Raw genomic sequence first — 24,805 nt, 5'->3', positions numbered from 1 at the left:
TTTAGCATACAATTTTACTTAAGATATACCTCTTAATGCTATGGGATGTTAAAACATTAGGTCTTGGATCTATAAATGAATAGACTATTTTTAGAATGAGACAGCACTCAGCATTAGTTCGATTCACATTTCTTGTTTTTAGACATAAGTTCTGAGAAATCTTGGGATAAGAATGAAAAAGTTTTGTTATGAAATCTTCACTAAATTATTTAAATTCTTTCAAAGCCCCAAAATCATATGCTGATCTATTATCCAAGTTAATTGTAATGATATTGGCTGGAAACTCAATTAGGCTCATCTTTAACTTTGTTCAACTGCAAACCATTTGACTTTCCAAATCATTTGTTACCCAGCTATTCAAATCTTTTACTATCATCTCTTTGTTTAGAGTCCGAGAGATATTTTACAACTCAGGGATGCCCTTTATATTGTTTTAGGATGGATGGATGATGTCTTCCATTCGTAAAATAGGAGAAAAATCACTATAAATGGGAAGGTGGGGACAGAGTACCAGCAGGACCTCACCACAGGTTAGTTCTCAATTTCATGAAAGAGTACACTGAGAAATTAATGGTGCAACTCATTTCCTTAAAATAACCCCATGCCTGCCTTTGGATAGTCTTCATCACCCTAGCTTGAAGACCCTGCTCTGGACAATTTCTAACATCCTACAATTTTGTTTTATTGTTTTCCTCTTTTACTACATTTCTCATAGCATGTGCACAACAAATTTATAATAGATACTAAAATAAAGTTTCCAAGCTGATTCTAGGATTCATTTGACAAATTTATTGAAGACATATCATTATGTGTCCAGCAGTGTTTTACGAATGAGGGATATGCCTGTCCTTGATGGAACTTAGATTTACATGGAGATAAGATAATAAAGAGTAAAGTTAATAACTAAATTAACAAGTGCTGTAGAAAAATTCAAAAAAGGTTAAATAGAGTAGGCGGTGAACTGGTGCTCAAGGGGTTGCGATTTTAAATAAAAAGAGGAAGTCTATTGAGAAGGTGACATTTGAATCTTTGCTTCAGTAAAAGGATTACTTTTAGTTCTTGAATTTCTTCCGAAAACCAATCAATATTAATGCACTATTAATGACAGCACTGTATGTCTGATTTATCATTTTTAGTACCCTCTAGAGTTCACTCTTATTCTAACTGTGAATACAGAATAATTAACCAATTTGATTTCAGTGAACTTTATTTTAGTGCAAGTGTTCTACTTGAAATTTATCCCTATTTAATATCACCAACTTTGGGGTGATTCCTTTTTCAAATATCTGTAAATTGCAGTTATCTTTTAAATAATCTGCAATCCATACAAAACAAATTATGGCAGAGAAGGGATTGGAGAAAACAGTTTAAAAATGACAACAGACTTTGAAAATGAAAACAAGTGTGATAGATATGCAAGTTGTCACTGTGAGTTAGAAAAAAAGCTTTGTTTTCAGACAATGACCTTCTTGTAAAATTTACACTGTATCATTGTTCCATGACTGGGAATAAATACAATTTTATACTGTTAGCCTAGAATTTTCTGTTTCTTTCAAGTTTCTCTTTTCCTGATCTTTTTAATAGACAGAATGAGAAGCAAAACCTGTGGTTCTCAAAGGCTTGGTCCCTCAGAATCAACATCACTTCAGACCTTATTGGAAACAAACTCTCAGGCTTTACCCAGGACCTACTGAAACTCAGAGAGTAGGAACCGAATCTGAGTTTTACAAACCCTCTGGATTATTATGATATATGCTGAAATTTGAGAATCCCTAGATTAGTCTATGTTTTATGGACATTGTCAAATCACTAATTTCAAATAGGCTAAAGCAAAACCCAGTATTTCACACTCCAAAGGATTCAGATGTAGATCCAAAGATAATTTACAGTGAAATATCTTAAAGATACATACAGACATACATAATTTTCAAAAGAATTAACACTCCACTGGCTGAGTTACAGGTAATCAAATGAAGCACACCAGCCATAAAATCTCATCTAATATTTGAACACAAACAACAATCCCTTGCAGAATCACATGCTCCTTTTATCTTCCCACGAATCTGGAATAGTTTAAGCCTACTTGAAAGATGTGAGTTAATAATCTCTACGACTCTTACGAGTGGAAAAATTCTGTCAAAGTTCAAAAATTATTTTAAGGATTTAACAAATTATACAGTAAACCCACAAACTAATGTGGGTAAAAGTTTCTCCTTATAACATTCTGTCTTCCCATCCAGAAATATAAATTGTTTCTTTGTACACAATATTTTCACTGCTCAGTAAGTTTCAGTGTTCTTTAACTAGTCCATACTTATTTAAATTTAAGATTTTTAAAGTGTATTTTATATTTTATGGCTATTTAAATTTAAATTTATTTGTTATATTTTCTGCTTTTGTATACTATGTGTCCAAATATATATCTAACTTTCATCTGGTAATATCAATGCTATTTTAAAAATAAAGATGTATTAGTTAGTATTTTTCTATATTCTGGTTATGCAGACATATCACTTTAAATAATGAAGGAAGGAATTAATCAAGAAGACACAAAGTGTAAAAACATAGAGATCAATTAGACAGTATCAAAATTAAATATTTACTTTCAATAAAGGACAACATAGGCAATATAACTAAATAGGTGAAAATTAGGAGAAGGTATTTTCAATATTTAAACCTATATAGGATGAATAAAATATTTAAGAAACCCCTAAAGTTAATAAGAAAAAGGCTGGAAATTCAACAGGAAAGGGAAAAAGCTGTAATTAATCATTTCACAGATGGAAAAGAAACAGAGAGTTAATAAATATGTTTAGAGATGAGCACCTTGTTATAAAAAATAAATTAAATAATTGAAACAACGATAAAACATATAGATGGGCAAAAATTATAAAGTTATATAATTTGCATTGTTTATAAAAATATGAGGAAAAAGTAACACATACAGTGTCAGTGGGAGTAATAAACAGCTACAGTCTGGACATAGTGAAATTAAGTATTCCCTACAAACCAGCAGTCCCACGCCTGGCTTATTGTACACAGAGAAACCCTTGTAAGTCTATATGGAAACATGTAAGAGCATATTCACTCCAACACTGTGGTAATTCAGATTTAAAGACAAACCATGTGTTTGTCACTGAGAGAAAGGTTAAGTTACATGCGGTGAGCACAACATTGGATGATGTGAAATGTAATGAACTACCTTGACCTAAAGAAATACGGATTTTTAAAAGACTTTTGATTAAAAATAGTAAGAGATCAAATAAGAGCTAAAATACAGTACTATTTATGTAATTCTAAAATACATTAAACACAAAATAAAGCCATGTATTTTCAAGAATACATAGACGGTATGACAATTAAGTTCGCGAACTCATCCTAGAAGAAGTGCTACATACCTCATGGCTGAATATCACTACGGTCATCTTCCAAGTACTCCTCTTGGGAAGCTATGCACCTAGCCCGCCCTTCAAAGCAATTTTGGAACTCTTTTTCTGGAATGCCCAACAGGAATGGCCATGAGAGCTGTCGTCTTATTACCTTGATGTCCTGAATGTCATCAAAATGTCTTCCTTTCCATATTTCCTTTATCTTCAGGTGAAGACAGTCACTGGGGGCCAGATCAGGTGAGTAGAGAGGGTGTTCCAATACAGTGATTTGTTTGCTGGGTAAAAACTCCCTCACAGACAGTGCTGTGTGAGCTGGTGCATTATCGTGATGCAAGAGCCATGAATTGTTGGCGAAAAGTTCAGATCGTCTAACTTTTTCACACAGTCTTTTCAGTGCTTCCAAATAGTAAACTTGGTTAACTGTTTGTCCAGTTGGTACAAATTCATAATGAGTAATCCCTCTTATATCAAAAAAGGTTAGCAACACTGTTGCAACAAGTTCGTGAACTTAATTGTCATACCTTCATACATTGCTGAGGACATAAATGGGGGGAGGGTTGAGAAAGAGTGGGAAAAGAGGAATGAGACTGAGAGTAGTGATGAGAGATGAAAGGAAAGGAAAGAAATTAAATTAGGGATTTTACATGGACCCATGATGGTTATGTGCCTTAGCCTGAGCACCTGAGATCTAAAATATACTATCTCTTCATTTCCAATTGTTATACTCCTTAATGCTATCTCATGTCAATTATGAAATTATTAAATAATTGCAAGCATTCTATTTATGTGCTAATTTTTAGGGAGATTTTCTTTCTAATATTATGTCAAGTATAATGTTATTCATTTGGAGTAAATTTCATACAACCAACAGAAAATATTCTTCTATTCTAAATTTGTGAAGTTTTTAAATTATAAATAAGTTAATAAATCAAATACTTTTGAAAAATAGTAAAAATAACATGATTTTTTACCTTACTTATTAAAATATGTGGTATTGCCTGATATTACAACATCCTTATAAATCTTGATTGGTGAAGATAGATTTTTAAATATCAGTTCAAATTTAAATGCAAATTTTTTACTTAGGATATTTTCAATGATCGCCCAAGCCCTTACCTCTCTTTTAAGTGATATTTCAATATACCCAACTGTCAAATAGCAATTTGTTGTAACTATATCCTAGGCACCTATATTCAATACGTAATATTGAATATATATAATATATATAGACATATATATAGACATATATATACATATACATATATATACATATATACATATACATATATACATATATGTTATATATATTCAATACGTAAATTGAAATTCAATTTACTCAATGTGAAATATTATAGTAGGAGAGATAATTTTTTAAAAGATATTAATAAATTATATTCAACTATTTCAAATTTAGCTTTCTTTTTTTTTAAATTTATTTATTGGGGTGACAACTGTTAATGAAATTACATAATTTCAGGTGTACAATTCTGTATTACATCATCTATAAATCCCATTGTGTGTTCACCACCCAGAGTCAGTTCTCCTTCCATCACCATATATTTGATCCCCTTTACCCTTATCTCCCTCCCCCCAACCCCCTTACCTTCTGGTAACCACTAAACTATTGTCTGTGTCTATGAGTTTTTGTTTCTCTTGAGAGTATAATGCTAAGTGAAATAAGTCAGACAGAAAAAGCAGAGAACCCTATGATTTCACTGATATGTGGTATATAAACCAAATTTAGCTTTCTTATAAAAAATACTGAAGTATTGTGTAAGAATCTAGGGCCTGACTATAAAATTCCAGATGACAATGATGCACAGTGCTTTACTGAGTAAACCACATAAAATTTTCTAGGCTGGACATTCATGTTCTTCATTTGAAAATGGCAATAATGCACTTCTTATTCAAATACTTTGAGAACAAATCAGTGCTATACAACAACAGTAAGATATATAGTATTTCTGTAAAATGGAAATTAGTAAAGTGAAAAGAAACAAACGCTAAAACATGAATCTCACAGTCTCTACACTTAGTGAAAGGAACTAGACACAAATGATACATGATATACAATTCCATTTATATGAATTTCTAGAATAGACAAAACTAATCAATGGTGGCAAAAAAAAGTCAGGAGAATTGTTGTCTTGGGGCGTGTGGAATTAATTGAGAAGGGGCATAAATGTTCCTTCTGAAGTGATGGTAACATTGTATATGTTGAAGGGGTTTGGATTACACAGGTACATACATTTCTCAAAAGTCAATAAATGTACATTTTGAATTTCTGCATCTCATTGTAATACATTTTATCTTTAAAATGTTATGAACACAAAATAATACATTTTTTCTTACTAATAAATTGTAATTTCATAAGTGTGGAAAAAAGGTGAATTTGGCTTATATCAATATCCATTTCATTTTTGCCGGTATGTATGAGGCGGTTCTGATTTTGATTCTTATTTTATTGTATTGGATTTTTACCTCTGGCATTCCTTGTGGAGAGAAAGCACTAAAAGGTGGCACAACATCTGAAACATTTTCATATCCTGGAGCAGGTGGTTCAAATAATGATGAGTTTGAAATCTAGAGAAACAAAATGCAATAATCAGAAGTAAATCGGGTAAAGTTTGATTACTACCATCAAATAAAGAAAAATGTGTATGATCTTTTTTGTCAGCAGAGGGTTAAGCAATCCTTCAGTGTTTCGAGAATACATGTCAAACACCCAGCACTTCACTAGAAGCTGTGAGGCTTCCGTGAGATGAATAAACTACAGACCCTGAGGGGATCTGTAAGCACCAGCTTTTGATTTAGGAGGAAAATTTTATTCCCCAAATAAAAAGTAACATTGCATAGTAATCTTACCCACTTATAACAAGGCTAAGATAATTCCTTAGGGACAAATTAAATATTAAATTTATTTCAATAAAAATTACATTTTAGGGGGATCCAAAACTGATAGTACCTAGACACACTGAACAACATTCACTCTGAAAAGAACTAAAAACACCGAGCCAAATATAAAATGTTATATTTTTAAGTGCGTCACTGAATTGGGGGGGAAAAAAAAGCAAGGAAATAATCAGGAGCCAAAAAAGAAAAAGAAAAGAAAATGACATGAAAGCAGGAATTCTGAGATTAGCACTAAGATGTGCTTTTGCCTTAACTGGGTCTTTCAAAGCCTTAGGGCTCCCTGGGAGGGGCCCAGGAGTTAAAAGACACGTCCAGACTTGGTCCAATTAATGGAGTCTGACAGGAGACACCTGCATCAAAGCTGGGTCTTCAAAGACCAACCTCCTTTAGGGTTAAGGATAAGCTAGAAGTAAATCTGTCCCACAGAAAGTGATGGCTTGTGGGAGAGGGGGAAAAATTGCCCCAGGAAATTCATAATTCTATAATTATGTAACTACTGACATACAGTACTCAGATCATTTCTACCTTCTTATTATATGATTTTTACTCTTCCTTTTCTTTCCCTAATGCTTCGTTTTCTCCTTCTCTGTCCCGCTGTTTTGAGGGATGGTTAATTTTAAACGTTTTATTTCTTTCAGTAGTTTGGAAATTGAAAGATCCAGTTCCTGATTAATAAAGTTAAAGCAAATATCAAAATGAATGGTGAAGCATTAAAAACATTCCCATCAAGTCAAAGATATCTGCTATTGCCACTTCTTTTCAACATTATGCTATAGGTCCTGGCCAGTGCAGTAGTACAAAGATTATTGGGAGTTGGGGAGTGAATATGGGCTGGCATGTTATTGTCCTAACCAGAGCACTAGTTTGCTACCTCTCCTGAGGCTGACAGAACCTACAATATAACCAAATCAACTACTACCCTCTAAAAACACTCACACATCCCATATTTCCCATTTTTCTCTGATCCACATAGAGTACAAACTTATCTAAATCATTGGGAAAAATTATGAGAGAAACGATACTAAATTGCAATAAAAATCCATCTAGAAACAAAGTCATTATATCAGTAAGTCTTTCAGCGAAAGGAGTATTCAAGTTTGTCTCACTTGGTTTGCCTTTACACTATTCTTCAATTTTACAGCACTACCGAGCAAATGGATTTTAAAGCAAATTTATGAGTTATTCTAAGAACTAGCAAAAGTTTTTCAAGGTCAAGGAAATACCTTTTTGGGTTTATCAAAGGTAGGCTTTATCAAAGGTAGACTATTATACAAGTGAGCATTGCTTACTCTCCAAAATTCACTAATATAGCTTCAAATTAGGTATTTTGAGCACAACTAAAACAATTCCTGCTTGCAAATTTTAATTTCTTTGTTATGACAAAAAAGGCAATTTATAGTTCAATCTCTATGGTATGTTATCTCTGCATCAACAAAGGTAAAATAATGTGTCTGGATAAATTTAAAATATTTCTGGTAGAAGCTACAAAACCCTAATTATACCTGTTGCCTGTGCCAGGGAGAGCTTGTGTGTGTTGTGCAGGAGAGTTGCAGTTTAGTTTACAACATATCTCAGCTGTGAATAGTCACAATAATTAAACTGCACTGGAAGATGAGGACAGAGTAAGAGAGTGTTTGTAGTTGGGATAGAAAAATGAAAATAGAGCTGAACTGTCACAATGTCAAAAGATAATGCCTGAATCTGAAACATGACTAATGTAAGCATGAGATTTAAGGAAATAGAAGTAAATAGCAAAAGAATCAACTCATGGTTAAATAGTGTGTGTGTCTGTGGGAAGAAGGAAATAGGAGGAAACAAGTCACCTTGTGGAGAACTGTGATTATGTGCAGGTATAACTTGGATAAAAACAAAAATGAAAGTGAACTAATGATATAAGTTATAAATATTAAGAAGCTTTAGGCAGCTAACACCATTCAGGAAAATCTCCAAAATGAAACTTCTACATGATATGCTTATATTAATGTGACAGCCTTTAGGAATTGCATAAATACTTGTAATGCCAAAAATAATGAAATGAAATAATAAAACCAAAAGTACAGTCAAAATTTGGAGGTGAAATAGGAAAACAGACATAAAAGTTTGCTATTTTCCTCATTGTACATAGATAATCTCCAAATTTGATAGCTCAAGATAGAGGTTTAAGTATATGTATATTTTTAACATTATCAATATTTATCAAGCTTGGTCACTGATCAAGATGGATATATTTGAAGCTATATATAATTTAGAAGCCCCAGCTAAGAAAAGGACTGATGGAAGCTATCTAGATTGAAAGGGGATATTTTAGTTAGGTATGGTAGCTCTAAAACCAAGGTATGCTAACCAGGACTAAATATATGTTATATTTTATGAGCTTTCATACTGAATATATTTCACGATAAGAAATACCTCAATTACTTGTATTGTCTTCTCTTTCTCATGTGCCCTGACTTGCAAACAAGATTATCAATTCTTTAGAATTGGTATCATTTCTATAGACTTTCTCCCCAAACTCTCTTCCTCTGCAAATGCCCATATCCAAGTTCTGGGCATAGAGATGAACATGTGATCATATGAGATATACTCATTAAGTACCAATAAAAAACTGGCTCAAACAGCACACTGGGTCTCTGAATTTCCTAGCAACTCCAAAGCTATGCAGTATCTTTTAGAGTCTGAACCTATCAAAAATGTATCTATTTCAGTTGCTTGGAAGTCTCTAATATGTTTTACTTTAGTATACAATAATAGGAATAAAAAATAGCAACTGTTTTCAAGCATTAATTTCTCAGAATCTTTCCAACATCACATTAAAGCCAAACATTCTAAGAAAATTGATACTGATAATGAGATTCAATAATACTAATTTATATCAATAATTGGAGATGTATAGGATATTCTTTCATAAAAAGGTATCTGAAAAATACATAAGGGTGAGTTTCTTTTCTATTTTTTTTTACCTCATTTCCATCTTCATCAATTATTGAAATGTAGTTGGGATGAGTCTTATTTGGATAGGACAACAGGACATCATAATGGGCTAACTCAACAGAATCCAGGCCAAATTCTTTCCACTGGGATTGAATTTGTTTTGCAAGCTGAAAGTTTTCTTCAGTTCCTGCTAAATGTGGAATCCGTGTAAAATTACTGGCAAACAAAAATTGAAAGTGGTTAGAAATTAATGTTTAGTCAGCCTTTATCCCAAATCAACCAAATAAGACATATTAACATAAAAATACTTTGAAATGTGATACATGGAAAAAGCAACATGGTAGGATTATTGCATCAAATTGATTTTCAAAGTATATTTTGAAGTTTTTATGTTCTAAGTTGTACTCATTCAAGAGAAAAACTGGAGAAATAGATCTTTATAGAGAATTGTTATGTGCAACCCTATAGATGTATCTCTGGATAGAATATGAGGGATGTGTCGTATTCTTTCCTTAAGACATGCCTCTTAGAACTTTTATGGAATTACTGTTTACTTCACTATATAAAATATTTAAGATATAAAAAAATATTTTCACACAAAATACTAAGCTGTGACATGCCAAGAGTTACTGATAATTACATTTATTTTTAAATAGTGAAAGTTATCGAGTGAGAAACTTTTTGATTAGCAACCATTTATAAAGTGTCTTCATTAAGGAAGAAATCTGAACATATTTATACAAGCTCAGATGGAATGTCTTGAACTCCATCTATCATGCATTGTAATACACTGAAAAATCAATGATGAGAATTAGTTTGATCAGAAATATCTTTAACAAATAAATTAAGTCAAAATTTTGGCTGCTAGAAATATTTTCATGAGTAGACTAATTTTTCATTTAATATGTCTAAATATTGGTGCTTTTAAAAAAAGCTTTTTCCTCCTGGAAATTTGTTATTTCCCTGAAGATTCAGCTCATTGGTATTTTCAACTTAAACCTCTTAAGGGGGAAGAGGGGAGAAAGAAAATTCCAAATGACAAAGCATCACATACCATGTAAAGACCTTTATTTCTAGCACATGAACTTCTTGAACTTCATGAATTTCTGGTTCTAAATATGTAAGTTTTACTAAAATTAACACACTTCCATCTTTATAGCGATTAAAACAAACAAACAAACAAACAAACAAAAAACTAATAGGCAACAAGGCTATGATGATCCCAATTTCACATGTTTAATTCTGTGTATCTGAATTTTTGATTTGGAGAATCAACTGCCAAAGAAAATGACTCTCAATTTGAAAAAAGAAGGAAAAAAGAGAAAACCCACAATTCCTATGATTAATTTTTATATTTATAAAGTAATTTAAATTGCATTTACAACAATAGTATTAAAAGCCTCATTCAGTAAAATTTTAAGGGATGAAAACCTTACATAGGATTTATAATATGTATTTGCAAAATATAGTAACAAAAGAACACATTTTTTAAAAGGTAGCTGAGAAGTCTATCCCTTCATCAATGTATACCTGCAAAGGAAACAGAAAAATAGCTAATGCGTTGCTATTCTATTATACAGATCACAAACTGTGACATTACTGAAGTGGACGCAGATTATTGGTTTGCTATGGGGATTGCTATGGGGAGTCTTGAATCTGCTTAAAATAATTAATTAATTAATTATTATGAGTGATTCCTTATAACAGTTGTGTTATTACCAACTAGGATACAACCATGTGCTATTAAGGTTGAACCTACTCACCACTCATTTGGAGCAAAGGTGACCCTGAAAAAGATAAATAAATCTGTTTCCAAGGATAAATAATTAATAGGCATAAAATCATGTAAGGGTATTAGAGGTCACTAATTTGTTGTGTGATCCTGGCCATGTCTCAAATTTCTCATCTGTACATGGGGAGCCTATTGCTACCTCACTACTTCACAATTTGAGGCTCAATTAGATAATTGATATTAAACAGTATTTCTGAAATCATTTGTTGTTTTAATCAATTGAGAAATATATCACAGTGATTTGTTGATCCTACTAGAATACCAAGTTTTTTGAAAAAATAGTAGTAATTTAGAAATTATCCAAAATAGCCAACAAGTTGTATTAAAAACAATTGTCTTATATATTTCTGCCTGGTTAGAGAAGTTTCAATATCGTCCAAGTATCATCACATTATCTCAATTAATAAAGGGAGCTGTGGGTATTCCTATTTTAACACATTTAATCTGGTCTACAAATGTTGGACCAGATCTTAAAAGTTAGATGACTTAAAGGCAGCTAACAAAGATGGAAGTGGTATTCAAATACAGATCACTCTCCTAAAATAGTCTTGTTCTCCAGAACAGAATGGAAAAGGGCAGCTCTCATAAAGAGATGCCAAATAGCAAACAGATCTGAGAACCAACCAGGTGTTTACAAAACTGAAGGGAAACAGAACACTGTACCCTAAGGGAAACTGAAAAGACAGCCCCTACTTAATCCTCCTAGGTACAACTGAGAGGCAGGAATTTAGAAGTAGTGGCGATTGTCAGTAGCAGACCAAAGGGTTATAAAAGATGAGAGATCCAAGTCTTTAATGATCCCCAACCTATGGGTATAATTAACTTGAAAGCTTTCTGATGGACAAATGGCAAAGTGGAAATCTGGAGCGTCCAGAAGGCTCCTGGAGATTCTGTGGTCCTTGGACGGATGAATGTAGGTTCTCTTAATCTCTGTCTTTTGTGTGTTAATGATGAACATCCTGGAATTCTGAAGAGTTAGAGGAATTTGGTCAGGGCCATGGAGAATGAGCAAGAAGCCGACTGCTTTGATCTTGCTCAAGTGTCCAGAAAGAGAAATAAAGGCATTCCTTTTTCTTCTTTGCTGGTTAGTCCATGCCACAGGTTAGGAAAGGAAAAAGGAAGTAGAGATACCAGCTCTGTCTAGGAGTAAATATTAAAGCTTGCCAGATCTCCATTTTCATTATTTCGATTATACATAATTATAGTGAAATAATAAGTGCAAGAGGCAGAGGAGGGATTTCCAAAGTTTAACCTTAAGAGTCTCTCACTTGAAATGGCTCCTCCAAAGACCTGGGAGGAGCACTAGTACATGTTTATTCATAATTTTAATTTTATCATAATTAATAGACATGTTTATGTGATGATGTGTGTGCACATCTATGCATATATATTTATGTATATGTAAAACAGTCCTTTATATACAATTACAACCTGTATTCACTAAAGAATCCTTCAATCACTATATGGGATTTCAAGTATATTTGGACACATATATTAAGCCAATTAATGAAAAAAAAAGGACTTTATGCTTTGAAAATCTAAATAGTCTAATCATTTATATATAATCATTCTATACAAGTGTTTTATTTTTAGTTGCTTTGCAAATACTTTTTAAATTTACTCATTTACCTCTTTAGCTCTACACTAGAATTAACTATTTCAGAAAATAGGGAGCTAGATTTTTATTTTCTTTTATTATTCGCTTCATGTGTACAAAGCAACATACTCGTTAAACATTAACACGCCTCACAAAGTGATAACCAGGGGCTAGATTTTAAACTATGTCTAGATATATGCTAATTTCATCCTCAACACAAACATGTGATTGTCTTTATTTTACAGATGTGGAAAGGAGGGCGCAGGAAGGATAAGTATTCACACTTTGCTATCAATAGGCAAAGATGATAGAATTTAAACTCAAGTATGTCTGACTCTGAAGTCCAGGTTTACTCTTTTGACTAGAATATACTATCTTCCTCTAAAACAGGAGTCAGCAAACAATGTTCCACTGACCAAATCCAGCCCACTTCCTGGTTTTGTACACACCACCACTAAGAATGGTTATTACATTTTCAATAGGTGAAAAAAATAAAAAGGAATAATATTTTGTGACATATCAGTTACATGAAATTCAACTTTTAGTGCCCATATATAAAGTTTTATCAGAACTGACATGTTTATTCATTTATGTATTTTCTATGGCTTCTTTTCTACTATAATAGCAGAGCTGTGTAGTTGTGACAGTGATCAGCCTGATAACAAAGGCAGACCCTTTTCAGAAAGCTTCCTGACTTCAGCTGAAATACATAATCTCTCCAGATAAAATGTAATACGAAATCTTCAACAAATACAATTAAAAACTAAATAAAAGTCAGTTCCTGTGTATAAAATATTGGATCAAAACTTCTGAACAGATTAATGAGTTTCCAACCAATTGTCCATATAAGTTTTCAAGTTTATGCTTACTATAAGAACTTCCTGATGTTCTCAGCTTTCAATTCATCCAAAAATGCCTTCTTCACCGTATGGTGTGGCACAATGTTAGTAGCTTCATTGGAGGATTTTATAAACCATCCTGTAGAATACATACAAATATATGAATCAGAAATGAGCTCATAGACAGGATCTATTTTTCCATTGTGCTGTATCTATCATATGTAAAAAACATACATTTCCAGTGACCTCTGGCATTAACTGAAATTTTCTGAAATTTAATTTTTCTTGCATACTTCCACTGGGGAAAAAAAATCATACACACAGACTTTTAAATTATGAATCAATCACAATATATTCTTCTCCAACTTCAATGATAAGATTGTTGTGATTCTAAGAAATGTTTTATGATGAAATCAGCACTAAAACATGTTTCAACTAATGGGGATGAACAAGATCTCTTGAAAATTAAGGCAAAAGGAGATCCACCATCTTTCTCCTTAAGCTTCCATCCCCAGTGACTGCTCTCTGCTGAATAAGCATTTGTAGTCAATTGTTATAATGAATTAATTATGAATACATTTCAAGGACATAAATTATTTCAAAGAGTTTAAGGAAACTCAGATTTATAATTTGTTCTGGTTCTGAAACTAAAACAAAATATGCTGAGATTTTACGTTTCCATTTGAAGTAGGCATGAGACGTTCAACTTCAGAAAACTACTATGAAACTACAATCGGCCCAATATCTCTGGACGACACACAGTGCACACAGGCCAGGAGCAATGGGTAACCAGATGACTTAGAGAGGTAAGGCTTTTAAACTGAGGGAAGGAGGGCATCATTACAGGGTTTATTTAAAGAAATATAATCTGGGCATAAAATGGTTACCAAAATCAACACCCACCCAGCTTTCATGGAGCCGTCTAGTTATTAATCACATGCAAACATACACATAGGCATATTGAAATAAACATTTGGCAGCAAATGGAAATACAGTTTGACCTGTACATAAAACAAAAGATTAGCCTGTGGGTCCAGGAAGGACACACTGAGGATGAAATTCTTGAACTGAGATCAAGAGAAGCAACAGAATGAAGAGAGGGGAGGCACATGGGGGAAGGGAGAGCAGAGATCCTAGTGAAAAATAAACAAACACTAATAAAGAACCAATTCTGTGTCAGTCCCTGAACAGTGAATATAAGGATGGGGCTGAGGGCAATATTAGAAATAACAAAATGCCCTTTTAAGAGATGCATAACATTTTAATCTCCATGCCAGCTATTTCCCATTCTTACAGTTGATAAATTGAAACTCAATTTGAAGTGTGTCCTTATTGAGCACTTATCTCATGTAAGCCCCACAACAACTGTAAGGAGTTACTAATACCCACATATTAGTTATGAGCAGTGTGGCTCAGAAGTTTTTTTTACTGACTCCAAGGTCACACAGCAAGCAAGAGGAGAGAGGTCTATGCCCTGGTCTTCTAAATCCCAGAAAGGCAATCTGGAATTCAGAGCACTGGCAAACTACCTGGCAATACCTTAGGTTATCCTGTACATTAATGTCCAAATAGAAGCATCTCCTCATCAAGAAGAAATAAAGTGCCAATACCCCCAATAGTGTGCTAGGACCTTTAGATGCTGCTTCACTTACTATTCCCAATAAATTGCAGATACTATCGTCATCATAACGATTGGCAAACCGAGGCTAAGAGAGACTGAGTAACTTGTTGAAGGTCATGGAGTGGCAGAGTCAAAATTAGAATTTAAGAGTCTAAGTTTGTCTGTGCCGTCCCTGGTTTTCTCAGAGTTAGGTGAAGTCTGCAAATCAGTACACAGGGGACAATGGAAAAGGACTGCTCATAAAGATCTGTTCAGAGGGCTGACGACATCAGACAAGTCCCAAGTGTTCGTCTATTATTTACTCCCAAGGTCGAAAGGAGGAGGAGTAGTGAATGCCCAGTAGTGAATGCCCAGAAATCCAGCATGAGTGCATACGTGAAGCAGCCCCAAGCACAGGACCAGATACAGCCCCAACTACGGAATCGTCTTTTCCTGCAAAGCACCCTGGACGACCTGGTTTAATTGCACCAGGGACCCACCGCTCGCTCTAAAACCTACGAATTTTCCCCAGGGTTCAAGCGGGCGGACCTTCCAAAGTCCAATGTCAGGGTCCCTTCTTTCTACCCCTTATCCTGGGTGACTGTCCTACAATGGCTTGTCCAGAACGCTACCGTGCACAGCCCCCAGCAACCCTCACCTACCTCGCGGGATCCCTACCTACCCCCTAAACAAACCACCGCTCCCGGGACCCCACGTGGCAGTGGACCCGCGAGTCCTGCCAAGCGCGGAACTGCCCGGGAGGCTGCGGGGGTGTGTGTGGCCAGCGCGCCCCTACCGAGGAGGAAGCCGACGATGAAGAGGCCGGTGGCCAGCCCCAGCGCCCCAGCGCAGAGCCAGCGTGGGCGACGCCAGGCGACAAAGATCGAGTCGGTTTCGTGAAGGGGATTCCACATCTCGGCTGCGGGCGGCGGGGCCCTCCCGGGACCTGCGCCTAGGCTGCGGTCCTGCTGCGGGCTAGATACTTCTGGCCACAGGGCTAGAATCCACTCCCAGCTCCGACGCCTACTTTCTCCGCCCTAAAACTGTTTCTAGTTGATTCTCAACCAATCCCAGCGAGAGGGAGGCAATAGCAGTCCCCTAAGAAAACCCAGCCCCTTTGGAGGGGCGCTCAGGAAAAGTTTATCTTGAAACGTTCTAGTAGATCTTATTTATTTAAAAATGAAAAGAGAAAAAGAAAAAAAAAAAAAAAAAGGAGGGAGGGAGCTAGAAGCTGTTCTGCATTCTTCACTCCCAGACCAAAATCTGGTTTCGCAAAAAGAGAGTTAAGGATTGCCCCTGTAACTCAATAGAATGATCCTCTTTTGTCTGCCTAGGAAAATACCTACGGACCTGGCTCTGCGCTAGTTGGTAGACTGGACTAAATTATCTCTCACGAACTGTTTTTCAGCTCTGAATTCCTATTAAATACCTTATAGCACTATAATGGGTAAAGTCAAGTAGAAAAAGGTGGTGTTCAGTTCTGGCATTGTGTCGGATACTCAAGATGGTGTCAGGGTGAATGACCACTGTGCCCTTTCTCCTAACGAATATCACTGACATTAATAAACTTTTAGGGAATCATTCCCCCTTTACCTACCAACACCATTATGAAAGAAGTAATATTGGAACTTTCTGAAGGCCAGTTCTTCAGGTCCATCATTCATTCATTGAAAGTGTATTTATTAAGTAGATATTCTGTTCCAGGAATTATGAGTACAAATGTATGTAAAATAAAGCCCCTGACGTCAAACAAGATCACAATATCTGGGAAGATATATAAGTGAATGCAGTTACAGTGTAGTATAATAAATTTTATAATCAAGAGAAACAGTATCCAACTGTGTTCAGCATTATTCTTCTTCCACAAGTCCTTATATAACAAGTCATCTCCCATCTTTCCTCCATAGTTAAGAAGGACATATAATGTGATCTAATGGTTTTCAAAGCAAATATGTGCCAGTTTTTTGAGGGGAAGTTAAACAACTACACTGACCCTTAGTTTCTTCGTCTGTAAAAGGGAAATCATGATAAAAGTGGCAACAGAAAAACCTAGTGTGGCTTGCATAACCACCTAGAGATTTTGAATTCTTTGGGGGAAAGTCCTGAAAAGTATATGAAATAATTCATGTAAAGTACATAACACAGTGCCTACCATATGGAATGTGTTTATAATATTAGTTATAAAAGATATGTCTTCGCCACTAGACTGTAAGCTCCATGAGGGGAAGAGGAATCCTTTCTATAACACCTGACAACGTTCATTCATTCTCTGATACTATTACACTGATCTCTCTTTTTCTTTAATTTTAATTGTTAACTTTTTGTTACAATTTTTATTATTTTATTTCCTTTCAGATTTTAAGCTCCTTGGCATAAGGGACCATATCTTGTTTCTGTTTTTCCAGAGTTACATAATTCTTACCATGTAGAAACATCCTTTTGAACGAGTAGATTATATCATGCTAAGCAATGAAGCAGTTATGAGGTATAAGAAATGATTACTGTCTTTTAAGAACTTTAGTCAAAGTGGGAAGACAGGGCCTAAATAAAAAGATAATTAACAATACCAGAAAGCAGAGATTATGAACCAAAAAGAACAGCAACAGCTTGTGTTCAGGAGAGCATTATGGGCTCCATATACATACCTAACGATTGTTAATAACCTCAATAGCTCTTGCTGGAAGAACAACCTGAAATATTTCATAATGTCATATGCACATTCATACACAAAAAAGTGTGACACGAATTTGTGGGTAGGTGAATAAGTTAAAATATGACCTGACCATCCTCTTCCTTTTTGAGTGCAGGGAATGGTAGATTCAGAATAGAAAGATTAAATAAAAGAAAGGTAATATAGTTGCATCTATATTAGCCATCAGGTAATATAGCCATCAGCTATAAGAATATAGCCATTCTTATAGAATCTCTAGATTGAAAGGTACCATAGAAGAAGGATTGTGCCTGGTAGAGCACTTGACCCATAATAGCTATACAATAAATGAATTGTATAGCAACTATTAGATGATGAAAAATTATTACCTAGTTACAAAACTCTTTTAAACAATAGACTAGTATGGCACAAAACAAAAATATTTAACTTTAGTTCAGTAATGAGAGAAAGTATTGTTGTCCTTTACTAATATGTATTCATGAAAGTATTTCATCCAGTCTGGAAAGCATTTCTTAATTATCACTATGGCCAAGAAGTGGACTGCATCACAGAAACACCAAAAAAAGTATCTTTTTGCTTAAGCTGGCATTTCTGACTTTTGGAACTGTAATGTTTGGTGAGAAGCAGATGCTCATTAGGTAGTAGTCATTATGATCCCCACTTATTCCTGACTAGAATTGAATACAGTAGCTCCCTCTCCCTTATTCATGATTTGGCTTTCTGTGTTTTGCTTTCTGCAGTTTCAGTTACCAGAGGTCTACCACAGTCTGAAAATATTAAATGGAAAATTCCAGAAATAAATAATTTATAAATCTTAAATTGAATGCCATTTTGAGTAGTGATGAAATCTCGTGACATCCTGTTCCATCCCTCCTGGGACATGAATCATCCCTTTATTTAGTGTATCCACACTGTAGCCGGCTATGTATAGTGATGCTGGAAATTCAAGTATGCCAAAGAGAAGCCATAAAATGCTTCCTTTAAGAAAAAAAAATATGATAGTTCTTGACTGAATAAGAAAAGAAAAACTGAATAAGAAAAGAAGAAAATCATATGCTGAGGTTGCTAAGATATGCAGAAAGAATAGATCTTCTACCTGTGAAATTGTGAAGAAGGATAAAGAAAATTCATGCTAGCTGTCGCACCTCAAACTGCAAAAATTACAGCCACAGTACATGATAAGTACTTAGTTAAGATAGAAAAGACATTAAATTTGTGGGTAGAACACATGACATTGTCATAGCTCAATGATTTCCCTTCTGACGAATCTTCAGACAGCCAATAGTCGCCTAACGCTATGTCACAATGCCTATGTCAGAGTTGTATCATCTTACATCATCACAAGAAATGTAAGTATATTACAATAAGATATTTTGAGAGAGAGACATACATATTCACATAACTTTTATTATGGTATATTCTTATAATTGTTCTCTTTCGTTATCAGGTGTTACTCTTTCACTGTGCCTAATTTAGAAATTAAACTTTATCATAGGTATGTGTACATAGGAAAAACATAATATATACAGGGTTTGGTACTAATTGCAGTTTCAGGCACCCACTGAGGGATATTGTAAGGGATACCCTGCAGATAAGGGGGGCTACTGTATATATAAATCAGAAAAAATGACAGTGTTGGCTAAACAGCTTTGGAAAAAGTGTGTATAATCTATCCTTGTTAGGCTGAAATGATTTAAAACAGTCTTGACCAACATATCTTGAAATTTTCCTGTGAATTCAGATGGAAGAAAGCTTGACAGCTCAAACAGACACTTGTCAGATTAATTTTCCAAGGTCCCCATTCTGTTTTTAATTTCCCAACTCAAACTATACGTGGATTCCAATGAACTATATAATGATTCTAAATTTCTTAACAAAGCACTGTAGGCCATCTACATTTTGAACTTTTTCTACCAGCATCCTTCATTAATTTTCTTGTCATACACTTTTATGTAATTTATTTAATCTTCCTATTCCTCATTTTACTCATCCATAAAATAGAAATAATAAAAGTTCCTTTTGCTCATAGTGGTTAAAAAGGGTTAGCAATGAAGTCTGGCATTAAGATAATTGTGAATGAGTGACAAATGAAGTCATAACAAATTTCAAGAAAAATATGATATAAAATCTCTATCATAGTTGATCAGATCATTTTAAGTAGAACCACATATATGTATTCAGCAATCTCATGTTTTAAAACCGATACATTATCATTATGGTAACCTAAAATTAAGGAAAACCCACTCTTATAAAAACAGTAAGTAAATACATTCCAAAGAGTAAAATGAGATATTCTATGCACAATATTAAGATTTCTTTCACAAATTGAAAGAGATTGTGTCAAAGAAAGATGAATCTTTCTTTGTACAGACATGAACTAAATCAGAGAGAGAGTGTTACACTTGTCCCTGGGATTTGCTCAAAAGAAAACAATTACATTTATTTTAGTTATTTTTTCCCCCTTCTTGTGCCTCCCCTCCCCACCACTCTGGTTCAAGCATTGTTTCTCAGTCTAGCTGTGTAGGACACATCTCCCTGACCCATGCTGGTATTATGAGTCTAGCACTCACCAGCTGAGGCAGTCGGTGGCCAGTCGTCATTCAGCCATTCACAATAGCTCATGCCAGCGCTTGCGGCTGCTGGCCACTCATACTGGCCTTTGGCTGCTCCTGGCAGCACACGGTAGCTGGCGGTAGCACTCAGCAGCCCCCTCTGACCTCCAGCTGCTCACGACAGCCCAGCTCCAGGGAGAGCCGTTGCTTACAATCTTAGCTGTAAAGGGCACAGCTCACTGGTCCATGTGGGAATTGAACTGGCAACCTCAGAGTTAGGAGCACTGCGCTCCAACCACCTGAGCCACCGGGCCAGCCATATTTTAATTATTTTTTATCCCCTGCCTCTAATATATATTTACTTTTCAATAATTTTTTAACTTCCTCAAGAAAAAAATAATATTCCTTGACATCTACTTAAAGTATAAATACAGCATTCCTGAACTATCAATTACACATTAAAGGGTACAACTCAGGAAGACAAGAATTCTAACTTCTCCAAGTGATTTTATATATATTTTTTAAGTTGGAGGGTGGTTGTGTAAGCATACATCTTTCAAACTCTTTGGACTATACTTTTAAAATCTGTTCATTTTATTATATATAAATTATAAATCAAGATAATCGATATAACAATAAGATAGGAACATAGAGAATATTTCTTAATGATTCATTACATTCTACTCTTTCGGATGTCATAAAAATGGCGGTGTGAGGTGAGTCTCTTGAAATCTCTCCTGGAATTTACAACAAATTAAACAACTATAACTCCACAAAGGACTCCCTGTGCAATAGATAGGCAAGACTAAGAGGCACACTACTGAAATCATCTAATGGTGGGCAAATTGCATGAGCAGGGGAGAGGGGAAGGGAGAAGTGCAGAGACAGGGCCACTCCGATGCAGGACGGAGACCTAGCTCGGTGCTCCAAGCTTGCTGCATCCCGGAACTACTGCACCTGTGGGAGAGAAAATAACTCAGACTGTTAGGGCTTCGCTTATGGCCCACAGGGCTGAGGGGACAGTATATAACATGGCTGAACCTAACACTCACAGCAGAGACCACGGAGCAAAGACTGAGGGAAGAAAGCTGAAAATGATGGTTTAAGCCCTCACTGCTGCAGAGAATGGAAACCTTAGGCACTGAGCCTAGACGCCCCCTCTCTACCCTCCCAGAGCTCGCCCCGCTCCCACCTGCCCAGTGCTCTAAGCAGAACAGTAGCAGTGTCAGATCAAAAGAACAGAATATTTGCAGTCCTAAGAACTGTGGTCTGCAAATATGAACTCAGCCCAACTAGTTCCCACAAAGGGGAGGAAGCTGTGGAATCAGGACTGGCTGTGGTAGTGGTCACCACCATTATTCTGGGCTACCTCTCACAATCCACCCTGCCCCTGTCCCCAGCTACGTGGGTGGATCCCTACAGGAGTAAATAGAGCTGCTAAGACACATGGGCTCTGGATCTGGTGCAGGAAGAGCTTTGGAACTTCAGAAGCTCTCCGCATTCCCACAGAGGAGGCAGCATATGACCAAGGTGAACTGTTCACAGAGAAGAAGCCTGACTTCCAGGGAATCTCCCCATGTGTGAGAAGCCAGAATAGTGCAGAGAAAACATAACACTATAGTGTGAGAGAAAATAAAATGCTGCACTCAGATAAAAAATAAAACATTCTACCAACACCTACTGGAAAACAAAAGAAAGACCTCTTTCTATCAACCTGTTGCAGAACCCACTCCTATAAATATCTAGGAAGAGAAACAATAAATCATTAATTGCCATGAATAACCAAGACAAAAAGACAGCTCAGAAAGAAAATGAAAAGTCTCCAGAAAATGAACTTAAAGATATGGAAATGTGTGACTTAAATGACAAAGAATTCAAGATTGCAGTCTGAAAACCACTCAATGAGATGCAAGAAAACACAGACAGGCAGTTTAATGAACTCAGAAAGACAATCACAGAACAAAATGAACATTTTACCAAAGAGACTGAAATTTTAAAAAAGAACCAAATGGAATTTCTGGACATTCAGAACTCAATAAAAGAAATGAAGAATGAAATAGCCAGCTTAGGTAGTAGAGTTGGCCAGAGGGAGGAACGACTCAGTGACATTGAAGATAGAAACCTGGCGATTACACAGATGGAAGAAGAAAGAGACTTAAGACTTAAAAGAAATGAAAGAACTCTATAAGAACTGTCTAACTCCATCAGAATGAACAATATAAGAATGATGGGCATATCAAAAGGAGAAGAAAGAGAGAAAAGGACAGAGAGTATATTCAAACAAATAGTGGATGAGAACTTCCCAAACTTGTGGAAAGAACTGGATCCTCAAATCCAAGAAGCAAATAGAACACCTAATTACCTCAACCCCAAAAGGCCTTCTCCAAGGTGCATTGTATTGAAGCTGTCAAAAATCAATGACAAAGAAAGAATCCTCAAGGCAGCCAGGGAAAAGTAGATGGTAACCTACAATGGAAAGCCCATTAGAATATCATCAGACTTTTCAGCAGAAACTCTACAAGCCAGGAGGGAGTGGAACCAAATATTCAAACTATTGAAAGAGAGAAATTATTGGACAAGAATAATACATCCAGCAAAGATATCCTTTAGATATGAAGGAGGAATAAAGACTTTTCCAGACATACAGAAGCTGAGGGAATTTTCTAACACACGACATACGCTACAAGAAATACTGAAGGAGGCTATTCAGCCAGCATCAATAGGGGTAATTTGTGGCCACCAAAACATAAAAGAGGGGAGAGTAAAGACCTGAAACAGAATATGGGAATGGAGAAAGTAAGCATACTGAAGAAAATGGAATATTCTAAATATCAAACTTTCTTTTACAAAAACTTAATGGTAATCACTTAAAAAAAAATCCAGAACTGAAATATACAGCATAATAAAAGAAGAAACAGAGGGGGAAATCATAGAATATCACCATACAGAAATAATAGACAAAAACAAAAAGGCAAAGAAACAATGGAGACACAGTCTTACCAGAAAACTAAAGATAGAATGATAGGAAATCCTCACATATCAATAATCACCCTAAATGTAAATGGACTAAACTCACCAATAAAAGGGCACAGAGTGGCAGATTGGATAAAAAAACTAAACCTAACCATATGCTGCCTCCAAGAGACACATCTTAGCTACAAGTACAAACATAAATTCAAAGTGAAAGGGTGGAAATTGACACTCCAAGGAAATGGCATCCACAGAAAATCAGGTCTAGACATACTGATATTAGATGAAACAGACTTCAGGATAAAAAAGGTAACAAGAGACAAAAATGGACATTTCAGAATGCTAAAGGGGACTATACAATAAGAAAACAGTCATCAATATTTATGCTCCCAGTCAAGGAGCACCAAAATATACCAAGCAACTACTAATAGAACTAAAGGGAGAAATTGACCAAAACACAATTATAGTAGGGGACCTAAATACATCATTGGCAGCTATAGATAGATCATCCAAACAGAAAATAATGAAATAGCATCCCTAAATGATACATTGGATGAAATGGACATAATTGACATTTATAGACCACTTTATCCTAAAGCATCAGGCTACACATTTTTTTTTTCTAGTGTACATGGAACAGTCTCAAGATAGACTATATATTGGGACATAAAATTAGCCTTAGCAAATTTAAGAAAATTGAAGTCATGCCAAGCATATTCTCTGATCACAAGACTTTGAAATTGGATATCAACTGCAAAAAGAAAGCAGAAAAAAACACAAATACATGGAGATTAAACAACATACTTTTAAAGAATGACCAGGTCAAAGAAGAGATAAGAGGAGAGATCAAAAGATACATAGAAACAAATGAGAATGAAATTACATCCTACCAAAAGTTTTGTGATGCAGTGAAAGCAGTTTCAAGAGGAAAATTTATATAATTACAGGCCTATCTCAAGAAACAAGAAAAATCCCAAATAAATAATGTCACGTTACACCTTAAAGAACTAGAAAAAGAACAAATGAAACCCAAGGTCAGCAGAACAAAGGAAATAATAAAAGTCAGAGCAGAACTAAATGAAATAATGAACAAGAAGACAATAGAAAAAACTAATGTGACAAAGAGCTGGTTCGTTGAAAAGATTAATAAAATTGACAAACCCTTGGCTAGACTCACTAAGGTAAAAAGAGAAAAGACTAATAAACAAAATCAGAAATGAGAGAGGGGAAGTTATCACGGACACCACAGAAATACAAAGGATCATCCAAGAATACTATAAAGGACTATATGCCACCAAATTCAATAACCTAGAAGAAATGGACAAGTTCTTAGAAACATATAGTCTTCCAAGGCTGAACCATGAAGTACTGGTAAATCTAAATAGCCCGATCACCAGTAAGGAAACTGAATCAGTCATTCAAAAATCTTCCCCAAAGCAAAAGTCCAGGACCAAATGGCTTCACTAGTGAATTCTGCCAAACCTTCAAAGAGTATCTAATAGCAATCCTGCTCAAACTCTTCCAAAAAATTGAAGAAGAGACAGTACTCCC

At 35.2% G+C, this 24,805-nt stretch overlaps 1 protein-coding gene across 2 annotated transcripts in view; it reads right to left on the bottom strand.

Annotated features, from left to right (window-relative positions):
- FOLH1 (folate hydrolase 1) overlaps nt 1-16,133 on the bottom strand; it is a 46,975-nt gene extending 30,842 nt beyond the window's left edge. Inside the window, exons 1-4 of one of the 2 annotated variants that reach the window (XM_081063997.1) lie at nt 15,858-16,133; nt 13,492-13,600; nt 9,263-9,449; nt 5,871-5,972 (exon numbers count right to left, since the gene is read on the bottom strand). In XM_081063997.1, the coding sequence (XP_080920123.1) occupies nt 5,871-5,972; nt 9,263-9,449; nt 13,492-13,600; nt 15,858-15,975 (516 nt within the window). In that variant the 5' untranslated portion in view covers nt 15,976-16,133. The remainder of the gene's footprint in view (nt 1-5,870; nt 5,973-9,262; nt 9,450-13,491; nt 13,601-15,857) is intronic. The other variant, XM_081063996.1, reaches the window with a different exon arrangement.
- Between the last annotated feature and the right edge of the window lie 8,672 nt (nt 16,134-24,805).

The sequence above is a fragment of the Rhinolophus hipposideros genome (assembly GCF_964194185.1).
Source record: "Rhinolophus hipposideros genome assembly, chromosome: 10".
Lineage (NCBI taxonomy): Eukaryota > Metazoa > Chordata > Mammalia > Chiroptera > Rhinolophidae > Rhinolophus > Rhinolophus hipposideros.
This window is presented reverse-complemented; position numbering and strand designations above follow the sequence as displayed.